The sequence below is a fragment of the Belonocnema kinseyi genome, chromosome 6 (genome assembly GCF_010883055.1).
Source record: "Belonocnema kinseyi isolate 2016_QV_RU_SX_M_011 chromosome 6, B_treatae_v1, whole genome shotgun sequence".
NCBI lineage: Eukaryota > Metazoa > Arthropoda > Insecta > Hymenoptera > Cynipidae > Belonocnema > Belonocnema kinseyi.
The window spans coordinates 145,862,176-145,876,611 of NC_046662.1; the positions used below are offsets into that span (position 1 = coordinate 145,862,176).

Below are 14,436 nucleotides of genomic sequence, written 5' to 3' on the forward strand. Positions count from 1 at the left end.
TGGTGAAACTAATGTCAGATACCATGTAAGCGAACTAAAATACATAAACGAATCATGCTCTGACCTGGTTCCAGACGATTTCAGTACCAAAAGTTATTTTATATCCGACAAAGTTGAATTTTATAGTTGAATGTTTGAAGCTAGAAGCTACCCCTGGAAGCTGGGGGGTGGGGAAATAGACTCAGATTCGCATTCAGCGCACTAAAATACATTAATACATAATGATGTTCTTTTTACAGATGATTTCTATACCAACTGTAACTTCATACTCGGAAAATATGATTTTTTAGCGCACCTTCCGCTTTTTAGTAGAAACCTTGAGGTGCTGGGGACCTCTGACCTCTGGCGCATGGCACTTGTTGAGTGGGCCCGTGTAATTTAATCAGTATACGTTATGGAAGAAGCTATATATGATATTTTATGTAATAATATTTTATTTTAGCCGACTAAGATAATCGTTATTTAAGCATTTATTCATTCAGTCGGGAAAAAGGTTTAGTACTAACTCAAAACATGCTTGCATTATTATCTCTGCTATCTAAATCAATAACATTAGAAAACCGGAAAAGTCCTTAACAAAATTACGAATTATGGAATATTTTACGATGTTCTCGAATTTCCATCAATATGACTTTATTTTTAGGTAAACTTTGTACTACCATAATGTGATATTCTGGATGATCATGCATTGGTTCACTGTGGATGCCCTTTATCGAATTCATTGGAATTTTGTCTGTTCTTTCTTTTGTGCCAATCCATAATTGATCCTGTTCCAATTTAAATGTCAACCTGACTTTGCCACCGGATTTGTTTAGCATTCCAGCTAGTGGGATGTCCGGCAGGGAATCCTAAAAAATTTAATAATAATGACAAATTTCTGATTATGCCAAACAAGTTTAGCACCGTCCTATTTGCGGGAAATTAGACTAAATATAAGAAATCACTAGGGTAATCTTGTAACCATGCAACGTATAAATGAAAGAAATAAGTACATTATTAGAAAATGACACGGTAACGACCATCCTAAAGACGCCCTTAAAATTAACCTCTATGCTATGTGACGTGACGCCTTTATGGCATCCGATTGCGTAGCTGCTTCAGATAAAGCGGAAAAAGGGTCTCATTTATTTTGTGCTGATGGTGAAGGCCCAGGATTACCTAACAGAAATTCCAAAAGCATTCTCTTTACTCATGAGAATGTCTTTTTCCTTTTTAAAAAAGGACAAGTCCTGACAAAAATTCGTAATACATTTAAATACAGACATTAAAATACGGAGAAATTACAATACCTCCTTACCTAGTGCAAAATTTCATCTAAAAATTCAGTAATAAATAGATAATACGGTCGATAATGTATAAGTAATGCATGAGCGCTTCGCGCTCGGTCTTTGGATATATCTTACACTTGTGCAAAGATTTTTTTAAACGAAAGGTCAAAGCATCGACAACAGTAATTTTGTGGTAGTGGATTCTCTTTTGGTTAAAGCTTCTTGTTAGTGTTAGCTGGTTAGTGTTTTATGCTGAGAGGGACACCAACCTTCAGCAGCGTTGTGTTAGATAGGTGTTCATATGACCTCATTTTCTAATTCCTGCCCCACAGTGCGGAAAAAATTACTGCTCTGGTTGAAAATAACGTGCAGACCACAAATATTCACAGATTTGAGCAAAGAAAAATGTTATTTAAAAAAGCTGTTGAGATTTCTAAGAGAGTTGTTGAGCCTGATTTCTAAACAAATTTATAAACAAATTATTTGTTGAAAACATTTTTTCTTAAGATTATAACTGTTTATGTGAAGAATTCCTGAAATAAAAACCAAGAATATAACGACCAAAGGACAAACACCACAAAATGGTCCCATTGCAATCTCAAAAAGGAGAAAAAATTTCTTCCTCTTAAAAAATAAAAGAAAAAAATGTTCCCTCCTTCTGGCCAGAAATAAAAAAGTGGAATGAAAAATAAGAAGGCACCCAACCGAATCCCCTTCCTTCTCTTTTTTTTATTTCTTTGATAATTTTTTCCATCATTATCGAATCACAATAAAAAAATTTGGAGAAATAGTCTCCAACGTTTCGGCACTCATATAGCACTCTTATTAAGGCACAGAAAATTGTATAAGGAAATAAAAAATAAAATTAAATAAAAATTAAATTAAAATTAAATTAAAATAAAATTAAGTAAAATTGAAATAAAATGAAAATGAAAGTTTTAGTCGGCAGGCACAGGAACACTGCCACGGTGCTTTCTCCCTGACAACTGCGCATTATCTCCTAAGAATCAAGTGAAAGTTAAAAAAGCAAACCTTCCACAAACAAAATGTTCGTATTGCAATCTGAAAAAGATAAAAAACTGCTTCCTCCTAATGAATAAAAAAAATCCCTCCTTCTGGCCAGAAATAAAAAAGAGGAAAGTAAATAAGACGGCAACCAACAAAATCCCCTTTCTTCTCTTTTTTATTTCTTTCGTGTTTTTTCCATCATTATCAAATCGCAATAAAAAACATTTGTAAAAATAATCACAAACGTTTCGGCACTCATACAGCACCCTTATCAAGGCAAAGAAAATAAAATAAAAAAATATAATAAAAAAATTAAATTAAATAATAAATAAAAAATTGGGCCAGAGAGAAACTGTTGGCTTTCTTGCCAGATGTTATGTAGTCAATCACACACTGAATGCGTGACGCGTACTGTCTTGCCCAGCCTATCTTTATGGCAAGTTGATGCATTCGTCTTTTGGTCTTATGATCAACCGTTGGTTTTGTTTTACGGTTCGCATCGGCCAAAGCTGTCGCTGCATTATACACACAATAATTGATAGCCCAGAGGTTGGATTCTCCGGAAAAATGTCCACGAAGCTCGTCATCCATTTCAGCCAGATCTTTAGGCTTGAGAGAAACCTTGGTGTTGATGTTTCTCCGGGTCGTAAAGCATCGCTCTTCATCTATTGGATGCCCGCCCGCGGTTGTTCTTAGTGTCGCCTCTCTTTCTTTGTTGCCGGCTTGTTCTAGCTGTGGTAGAGTAGGCGTTCCGCTTACATAGCCCCTTTTTCAGAGTAGTTCAGCATGGTTTCGCAGACGTTGCTGCGAAAAGTGCGATAACTCCGAGTGTTTCTCGCACCACCGAGCATGCAGTCGTGCCATGTAACCCCGTTCAGGGGCCATACTCGCATCATAGCACTCTAGCAAGTCATGATTCAGCCGCTCCGTCCATCTAAAGGTTACGAGATCTAATCGACCCATTGCATTGAATCCATTTTCATTGGCTCCCCCAGCTCTAGAGTGGTCGGCATTGTTCGCCGATCCATTGCGAGTTCTGTTGTTTTCAACCGCACTTACTACAACCATGTTTGGTGTTGTCATTGTTGTCCCCACGAGAAGCTAGGGAAAGGGGTTCGTCCATCCTTGAAGAGCCCCGCATGCAAGGATAAGGCTTCGTACTCTTAGAAGTCGCCCAGTATCCCAGAGTTACCGTTATAGACACCTCACCCAGGTCCCATTCAGTTTTCGTCACGGTTTTCACACCTACGCTTGGGGGTTAATTCCTTCGGGACCACCCCTAGACAATTGTCCGCGACTGCCTATTTATTTTTGTAACCATATTCAACAGAAACCCTTGGTACAGGGACACTCTATCTGCAACTCGAGGAAGAGTTCGGTGGCTTTGTCATAGGCCCTTCGTTTTGATTCTAGAGGAATCAAAACCGAACCGAATGGTGCATCAGCTGGGAATCGAATATATATATATATATATATATATTTTTTTTATTCCTCTAAAATCAAACCGAAGGGCCTATGACAAAACCACCGAAAGCGTCCTCGGGTTGCGGATAGAGGGTCCCTGTACCAAGGGTTTGTACTGAATATAGTTACAAAATCAATAGGCAGTCGTGGACAATTATCCAGGGGTGGTCCTAAAGGAATTAACCCTCAAGCTGAGGTGCGAAAACCGTGCCGAAAGCTGAATGGCACCTGGGTGAGGTGTCTAGTACGGTGACTCTGGGATACCGGGCGACCTCTAAGATTACGCAGCCTTATCCATGCATGCGGGGCTCTTCAAGGATGGACGAACCCCTTTCCCTAGCTTCTCGCGGGGACAACAATGACAACACCAAACATAGTTGTAATAAGTGCGGTTCAAAACAACAGAACGCGCAGGGCTCCCGACAATGAGTCGGCGAACAATGCCGACCACTCTAGAGCTGGGGGAGCCAATGAAAATGGATTCAATGCGATGGATCGAATAGATCTCGTGACCTTTAGATGGACGGAGCGACTAAATCATGACTTGCTAGAGTGCTACGATGCGAGTGTGGCCCCTAAACGGGGTTACATGGCACGGCTGCATGCTCGGTGGTGCGAGAAGCACCCGGAGTTATCGCACTTTTCGCAGCAACGTCTGCGAAACCATGCTGAACTACTCCGAAAAAGGGGCTATGTAAGAGGAACGCCTACTCTACCACAGCTAGAACAAGACGGTTTCTCTCAAGCCTAAAGATCTGGCTAAAATGGATGACGAACCTCTTGGACATTTTTCCGGACAATCCGTCCTCTGAGCTATCAATTATTGTGTGTATAATGCAGCGAGAGCTTTGGCCGATGCGAACCGTGAAACAAAACCGACAGTTGATCATAAGACCAAAAGACGAATGCATCAACTTGCCATAAAGACAGGCTGGGCAAGACAGTACGCGTCACGTATTCAGTGTGTGATTAACTACATTACATCTGGCAGGTAGCATATTGTTGAGAGAATACGGATACTATCTGACGCTAAGAGAAGTCTAAAGCCGAGGGAGAGGTGTGTCAAAGAAAATCAACAGTTTCTCTCTGACCCATCTCGACTCTTCTAAGACCCTCCAGTTACTGTCGAACACCCGCCCAAACCAGAGGAGGTCGAAGTATTTTGAAGAGGTCTACGAAGTGCAGCATAGGCTGGACGAAGACTCAGAAAATATAAATAGCTTCAAGGAGCTATGTGATGCCCTCATAACACCTGATAAAGAATGATTGATTATCGGAAAGCTTTCGATTCGACCTCCCATAGACTTATCATTTGTCTTTTGAAAACCTTCAAGGTTCATCCGCAAATAGTTAGGTGCATAGAGAGATTGATGCTGCTTTGAAAAAACCAGATTTACTATCTCATCTGGAAAAAATCGTGTGACAACTAACAAGGTCACCTTTCAGAGAGGTGTCTTTCAGGGCGACACCATGAGCCCACTCCTCCTTTGCCTTACATTATTGGCAGTATCTTTAGCACTTTGCCATTTCGACGGGTACTTGTCCGGCAAACTAGCAGATCGAAAGTACAAGGTCACTTATGTTTTTTGCATGAACGATCTCAAGATCCATGCTAAAAACAAAGAGCAACTACATGTAGCTCTAGGGATTGTCGAACGATATACTAAGGAAATTGGAATGGAATTTGGCTTAGACAAATGCGCGAAGGTTTATTTGAAGCGAGGAAAACTTAATGGCATCCCTAAAGATCCTGAGCCCGTTGATAGAAGCGCTATACGACACGTTTGCGCTGGAGAGACTTATACATACCTGGCCGTGCCACAGAGCCGCATTCAGAATATGATATGTATTAAGGATACTCTCCGAAGCAGATACAAACGTCTAATCCGGCAGATTTGGTCTTCCGAACTGTCGGCGATGAACAAATTATCTGGAACGAACATGCTTGCCGTCCCGGTAGTACTCTATTCATTTGGAGTAGTTCCATGGACGAAGAACGAGCTCAGATCCCTTGATATCGGGACAAGAAAGGTCATGCACATGAACAAAAGCATGCATCTTAAGTCTTCCGTTCCGTGACTGTACATGCCACGCCGTTAAGTTGGTCACGGAATATTGAGTCTTGAATGTCTTCACAACAGAATTATTCTGGGTACACCACATAGAGTTGCAAATGGAAGAGACCCTCTTCTTAAAATGGTCAGGAATCACGAAGAAGTGGGCAAAAGAGTGTTTCGTGAACAGCTACTCGATAAGAGGATGCAAGGTATCTTCCACAGAAATGTAAAGGATCAGTCAATGTCTCGTCAGATAACGTTTGCTTTCCTTAAATCGCTCGGACTGAAGTCTGGTACGGAGGGTTCCATTTGTGCATGCCAAGACGATGTCATTTCCACCTTAACATACTGTCGCCACATTTTGAGCTAAGACATTCCTGATGATAGTTGCAGGGCGTGCCATGCACACCCCGAGCATTTAGCTCACATACTATCTAGTTGTCCAACTTACGCGGGAACGTCCTACATTTAAAGGAACAATGCGGCACTAAGAGTGCTTTATTACCATCTCTGTCACTCGTACGGCATTAACCTTAATATCGCTCCTTTAAATGCTTCTGGGGAAATTGAGTCAATTGTCGAGAATGAGATGTGCCGCATATACTGGAACATTATATTCTCGACAATTGTTTCTGTTGCTCACTCGAGGCCTGACATGGTTCTTCTTGACTTCAAGAAGCAAACCATGTTCGTTATCGAATTTTCGGCACCAGCTGACAAAAAAATCATACCCTAGGAGAATGAAAAGAAAGAGAGGTATCGAGACCTTATAAGGAAGTTGCAACGATTGTACCCGGAATATGCTGTTAAACTAATCGTCCTTATCATCGGCGCTCTTGGAGGTGCCAAGCTTTCACTCGCTAATAGCCTAAAAAGCATCCCTGCGTGTCAACAATATGCTAAAACACTTCCGGGAAAAATGCAGAAGGCGGTAGTCCTTGGGTCACTCCGTGTTCTTAGTGTTCTTCTTAGTGTTCTTAGGTTCTTCTACGTATTTGAAGGTAGCAAAAACTGCGTTAGAGGTGCAAACTCTTGTATACTGTGCAGCTGTGGCAACCGTTAGAACGTTGGGCCGGAAAACTAGGCCTAGAAAAGCAGTTTTTGTCCTATCAAGGGATCGAGATCCACCACGAAAGATCAGGTTGGAAATGGATGTCAGCAAAGTAAGATACAAATTGGGTCGATTAACTCAATAAAAAAGGAAATAGAATCAGAAAGCTGATAAACCATGTTACTAAAATCATCCACCCTCGGAACATCGAGACATTAACACCGGCAATTTTGGATGAAATTTTAGACTCTCAACAACAAAGACTTGATGTTCTGACTGCCAGACTACGTCGGTACAAGAAAAGTAGTGCACGAAGGGAACACAATCAAAACTTTCAGACAGATGAAAGAAGGTTCTATCGTGAACTGAGAGTAAAGCTAAATAACCAGCAAGGACAAGCAATGGCCCTGAAATGCAACTGACAAACATCACAGCTTTAGATGTTTCAGCGGTCTTGAAAAGGGCTAGTAATTGGAAAGCTCCAGGTGCGGACATGGTGCACAACTTTTAGTACAAGTACCTGACGAGTGTGCATCTTGCGTTGGCAAGGTGTTTTCAGAAGATCATTGAACACTCAGATCTAATGCCAAGTTTTATGCTTCATAGTACTACGCATATGTTACCAAAAGAATCAGACGCTCATAATCCATCTGACTTTCGACCGATAGCCTGTCTTCCAACAATTCATAAATGTCTTACAGCTATCATTGCAGATAAGGTATATTCGCATTGCGACGAGAATGACATTCTTACAGAAGAACAAAAAGGATGTTGTAAAAACTCGCGAGGATGTAAAGATCTAGTCACTATAGACGCTGTTGCCATGACTGAAGCTCGTAAGCATCAAAGGAACTTACACATGGCATGCATTAACTACGAGCAAGCGTTTCCTTCCGTGCCGCGTAACAACTTGCTTGAAGTCTTAAAACTGCACAAAATCTGCCCACGCATTATTGTCTTTTTAAGCCATGCGATGAGGCTCTGGCGTACAAGAATCAAGGATTTCGATTATGGACAGCCAAGGATAACTAGATCAATACGCTTTACGAAGGGTATATTTCAAGAAGACACCTTCCGCGCACTATGGTTCTGTTTAGCATTGAATCCATTGAGCAAAACACTGAACAGAATGTTTCATGGATTAAAAATTCATGATATTGAGGATGGTCATCAATAACCCATCTTCTTTACATGGATTTACTGAAGCTGTACGCTAGTTTAGCCCAGAAACTGCAGATAAATGTAGAATATCTGGATATTCTTGAATCTAAGGGTATTCAACATACGATAGTTAAGACAAGCCTAATGACTGCCTTCACTACGAGACTCAGATTGATTATGAAGAGTTTCCTCATCTCAGCAAACAAAATCAGGGCAATCAACACATATGCCATGCCTGTTTTCACGCAGTCCTTCGGGCTCATAAAATGGTCTAACACCGACCTTGAAAAGTTAAACAGAATTGTTCGCGTAGAAATGATGAAGCACGACTATTTTAACAGCAAACGAAATGTTGCGCTTTACAGTAGCCTCTGTAAAGCGGATCTTGAATACACGTCCTTAAATTTGTCCTCAGATGGGGCCATGAATATCAGGGCAGAAACCAGAGATGAATTAGAGATACAATGGAGGCAGAAAGCCATCCATAGCGAGCACCTCAAGACTTTAGATCAAAGTGAAGTGGATAGTGAGGCATCTAATATTTGGCTAAGAAAGGGTGTTCTGTATCCAGAGACAGAAGGGTTCGTCATTGTAATACAGGACAAGGTTGTCAACACCAGGAATTATCGCAAACACGTGTTACATCAAGACGTGGTTGACCGGTGCCGATTATTTGGGGATACGAACGAACCCATCGAGCACATTATTGATGGCTGTCGCTTAATGGGTCAGAAAGAATATACGCACAGACATAATGATGCAACGGGCATTGTACATCAAACACTTGCCCTAAACCTAGGTCTTTTAAAAGAATGGATGCCCTTCTACAGATACATCCCAATACCCGTTTTAGAAAGCGAAGATTACATCTCATATTGGGATGCTACTATCTAAACGTATCATTACATCCGGGCCAATCGACCTGACATTGTGATGTACCTGTACAACCTGTACAACCAAGATCCACAAGTATAGCGAGTTAAGGCATGAAGTGAATGAAGGCATCTATGCATCCCATTGTGATTTCGGCTACAGGCAATGTGCACGCAAGATGCACTGAACATCTTGAACATGTAGGGGTCAGTATGGTGTTGGGAGCAGCTCATAAGGCGGTTTTATTAAACACCTCTCGCATTGTAATAAACTTTCCTGACCATTAGGAAGCGAACGACTAAAGACCCGTAGAGTGGCAGATGATAGCTCTAAAAGAGTATCCAGAGGTGACTGTTGTCACCTGCAACGCTCGTGACTGCTCGTAATTGTATACCTACAACATCATCGCAGGAGGTTTTAACCATCGTATTAAATTAACTTATAACATTCTAATCTAATCAGTCACTTGACAATCCAGAAGAAACTTGCTTTCGCTTGATAATTTGTTTTAAAAATTACGAAAGGGTAAATTTCAGAAGTTGGGGAAAATATTGTTGACTTTGTTGTTAAATTTTTTTTTTAATTTCTCAAACTGATTTTTTTGTCAGAAAAACGTGTATCTAAAAGCATTACGCGCATTGTAAAAAAAGAACATAAATCCCTCACAAATTGAAAACATCACCAAGAATACAATAAGTCGAAAGTTTGCAATTTTATTTTACAATACTATTTTATTCCGTGCACAAAGATTGCTCAGGAAGTCGCATTCCCCTTGCTAAAGTGGAACACACCTCAATTTATCCCTCACAAATCTGAAAGATCACCAAAAATTAAATAAATCTAAAGGTTGCAATTTTTTCTGCAAAATTATTTATTCGATGCACAAATTTTGTGTAGAAAGTTTTACCCCCTAGATATTTTTAAACATACCACACTACATCCCCTTATACTTACAAATTTCACCAAAAATACAAAAATATGCAATTTTCTTCCACGAAATTATTTCATTGGACCCATAAAGATCACCGAAAATGTATCATCCTCTTGGAAGTATGCAATTTTCATTCATTAAATTATTTCATTTGATGGATAGGGATTAAACAAAAAAAGAAAATTTCAGACTTTCGAATCATGTATTGTAGTTTTGGTGCATATTTTAATTTTCAGGGGTTTAACTGACGTGTTTCACATTAGCAAGGGGGATGTAAGTTTTTTTTGGCGATATTTAGGCAGTGAATGAAATGATTATAAAAAAAATATTTGCCTAGACTTTTGCTGGTTTGAGAAAACAATTTTTTTCGTTCTTCTTTTTCGTTTATCATAAACTTTGCAAACTTCAGTTTCCTACAGAGAAAGATCATACAATTTCCGAAGTGATTAAAGATTTGAGCCCTACTCATTTATCCGTCAACTCAATGACCCAGCGAGTGATATCTGAACATGTTCTAAACCCTACCCTTGCAATGAGATCGATTAATGTTTAATTTAAGGGGTTTTAGGAATATTTGTTCATCTCCTGGTAGGATTCAAGGCAAAATTTACGAAGTAATCAAAGTTTTTGGCCCCACTTATTTTTTTAATAATTTAAAGATCCAGAAGTAATACTATAACAATATCAAGTGATGCTAGGAACATTTTTTCATCTCCTACAAAGAAGGAACAAAAAATGTCCAAGTTGTACAAGTTTTTAGCCCAAAGAGTTTTTTATTAATTGAATGATCCAGGGAATAATGGTATAATATTCGTAAGAAAGCTGCTTCGCAGTAATACCGATATATATTTAATTTAAGGGGTTTTATAGATATTTTTTTATCTCTTACTACGAAAGAACGACAGATTTCCGAAGTGATCAAAGTTTAAGGTCGCACTGTTAACAGTATTTTTTTATCTCCACTTAATAAGGAAGGACAAATTTTTGAAGTAATACTAATTTTTCGCCGCATTGTTTTTTACACAATTTAAGGACCCAGGAGATGATATACTAACATCCTCTTAAAACCGCTCTTGCACTAAGATCGATTGAAAACTTCTTCAAGGTTTGTTAGAGACATATTTTTGTCTACTGTGAAAAAACGAAAAATATCCGAATTGATAAAAGCTTCAACATAACAACGTTTGGTAATACTTGTCTATCACAGTATGTTCATAACTAATATTTTATTGCTTCCTCGAACGAGGAAGCTTTTTAAAGTTAAAAATGTCTAATTTTCTAAATTCGTTCAATTGAACTTTCATTAATTAAAAAATACTAATACAATGTCCTAAACAATGGTACGGATGTGTGTGTGTAGTTTTTTCAATTCTTTCGGAACACGATAACTTGAAGACGCCTGTAGATAAATTGGTGAAATTTGGAGGGCTTATTTTATAAACAAATATCTCAAACCTGACTAAAGAATTCCAAAAATATTATTTATTATTACCTTTTTTAGCACTTTGTCATATTTTTAATCTGAGATTTTTGTAATAAAAGTTTTTTCATTAACATAATTCAAAGTTGACGTAAAAATATACAAGATTCCTTGACTCAGGATAAACCGAATGACCTATAAATACGAAGAAATACATTTTATTAAAAAGAAAGGAAGTTATGGCCATGTATAATAATTGGAAAATAAGTTTTTATAGTTAAACTTCTCTCATGAATATAATTCAACATTAATGTAGAAATGGAAAAGATTTCTTGATTCGAGACAAACTGATTTACCTATGATATTGAGACATTGTATTGAACAGTGTAGAAGTTGTGGTAATGCATATAATTTGAAAAATCGGTTTTAAACAGAAAAACTGATTTCAGTAACATAATTCCAAGTACAAACAAGAATAGAAAAGGCTTCTTCATTCGAGACATTTTGATTGGCCTATTAATAATGTTTTATTTTGACTTTCTATAAGGAATTCAAATAAATGCAATAAAATTGTAAATGCAAATGAAGTGGAAACATTAGCGATCAAATTTTAGCTAGTGTATACTATGTTTCCTGGTCTTCTAATGTAAAATGCAAACTTTACATCGATGGCTCGAATTGAAATTCTCCAGCATTAAAGCAAGCTTGGGCTCGTTTTAAAACACTTTGCGTAGACCTCTGTACTATTTCTTCTTCTAACATCGCTACTGTCCCATAGAGTCGTACAATTACCTCCATTTCCGCTTCATTTTCATCTCTAGGAAGTGGATCTTTATAAACGACACCTTTCATGTGCCCCCAGAAAAAGAAGTCCAGTGGTGTGAGATAAGGAGATCTGGAAATTACATTATAACTTTATTAGGAATTTAATTATATGGCAATGAATTAGTTTCTTTATTAATCAAAGAAGGAAAAGAAAGTCACATGATCTATAAAATATTCCAAACTGCCACAGTGTACATAAAATAATTCAATCGAATGTAGAATGTATTGATTTACATTTTGCAAATTTCATTTTTCACAATTTGAAAATGCAAATATTACCTTGCTGGCCACCGAATATGCTTTTGATTTATTGTTTTGTATCCAATCAACTGTTAGCACATACTGCTCATTTATAAATCGTTCAACTGCTGCGGATCGATGAGCTGGACATCCATCATGTTGAAAAATGATGTTCAAGCGAACAGCAAGTGGAACATCTTCCAAAAGTTCTGGAGGGGGGCGTCTGTGAGGAAGGTTAGGTATTGTGCACCCTACGGAATCGTTCTGAACTTGCAACATGTAATACGACATAGTGGCCAATTGGGAAATCTATCATTGACCCAATGATTCACCAACACTGGCCACGCACAAGGCGTTGGCACCCCAAGTTTCGTCCAATATTACGCCAATGTAAGTCTTGGTAATTTCTTATTGAGAGGACGTATTATTACCATCATTTTATTTAGATATAATAAATTTAAATGTTATTAACACGAGGATTTTGAAATACTAATTTTTACATTATGAACAAGGGCAGATAATAACATCGGTTGGGAAAAAAATTATTTTTATCTCAACGCCATAATAAGTGCCATTTTAAGTATTGCGAACGATACCTAAAATAGCACTTTTTAGCAATGACCGTAACATTTTTACTCAGGATATTTAGGGTATTCATTTGACTGCCGAGATAAAAAATAGTATGCGACACTAGGGTGGTCCAAAAATGCATTGATATGTTTTTTTTCACGAATTTTTATGAATGACGGCCGCAAATTTGTTCCAATCAAAACAAAAATAAATACACTTGTTTGATTTAACAACAAAATTAAAAGCTATTTAGAGGTGCCGCGAGCCCTATGAAGTTTGCCACGTATTTATCATAAGAAAAAAAATGTTTTACTAAATTTTATTCAGAATCCTCAATATAATCTGAATCGAGTTGAAACACAACATTTCTCTTCACAGTGTTGCGCCCCCCCCCCCCACACACACAGACATCTAAATTGAGGAAGAGGATAGCGAAGAATTTCGAGAGCGAGAGAGAGAAATAATGAGTAAGATTGCGGAAGAGAGAGAGAGAGAGAAAAGAGAGAGGGACTTATACCTTGGTAAAAGATTGATTTTTATGCTGCGAGGACTGGTCTGTAAGTATTCATCCCCCTTTGAACCACTTGTGACTCTGGTATTTGCTGATGAGTTCCTAGACAGTTGACTTAGGCCTTCCGGATGGAGAGCCCCGAATTGGAAATGGTAGCAGATTTCGAATTGCTGTGAACTTGAAGAACGGCAGCAAACCGCGAGATTTACTTCAGAAACTTGAAATGGCGGCGTACTGCTAATTGCAGCGGACTTGAAGACAGGGGCAGACTGCACTGCTTATGTTGAATTAGAAATTTCGGCGGACTGCGAGATTAACTTTGGACTGAGAAACTGCGGCGAACTGCGAGTATGAACTCGGACTTGATACGGTGGCGAACTGCACTTGATGTGTAAAAAGTCCAACCTTTTATATGAGGGTGGGTGAACCGAGGTACCACCCTCTTACACGTGTCATTCCAGAACATCCGACTCCCCTTTGGAGGTTTGAAGCATCTTCTGATGTTCACGTGGGATCAATATTTCGTCATTGAACCACAATTGTTGAACACCAGGATAAAGGGGATGAGTGTCTGATAGACGAGTGGAATGAGTGATGACAGGAATTCAATCTCCTGTATTTCTCAACTCTTTTCTCTCTATTTTCTTAATAGTACTATTGATCTTGATATAATTCATATTGAAGGTCACACAATACGTGACAACAGTTCGCCATAGAATACGAATAAAATATCACTTTTCAAAAATCACCCCCATAAGTCTGTTTTATAAGGTCCCAAAGAAACCCCATAAGCGAAAAAATGGGTTTTGCGAAATTTTGGCGCTAATTATAATTTTTTTGCGGTTTTTTAAAATGAAAATTGTTTCTGGTACACAAAATACCATTTCATACTGATAATTCGATGTCTACATGAATAGACTAAACAATTTATGATTGTTTTTAGCAATTTTCTCATAAAATACGAGGTTAGTTCAATAAGTCCTTAGAATGAAGTATAAAAACAATTTTTTTTGGGTAAATTTTTTTTTATTTTTCAACATAATCTCCTTGGAGCTCT

General features: G+C 38.4%; 1 protein-coding gene across 2 annotated transcripts in view; it reads right to left on the reverse strand.

Annotated features, from left to right (window-relative positions):
• Positions 1–455: 455 nt before the first annotated feature.
• Positions 456–14,436, reverse strand: part of LOC117174091 (ubiquitin domain-containing protein UBFD1-like) — a 219,206-nt gene continuing 205,225 nt past the window's right edge. The window contains exons 4-5 of one of the 2 annotated variants that reach the window (XM_033362793.1): positions 12,026–12,128; positions 770–848 (exon numbers count right to left, since the gene is read on the reverse strand). In XM_033362793.1, the coding sequence (XP_033218684.1) occupies positions 12,066–12,128 (63 nt within the window). In that variant the 3' untranslated portion in view covers positions 770–848; positions 12,026–12,065. Of the gene's footprint in view, positions 849–12,025; positions 12,129–14,436 lie in introns of both variants that reach the window. The other variant, XM_033362791.1, reaches the window with a different exon arrangement.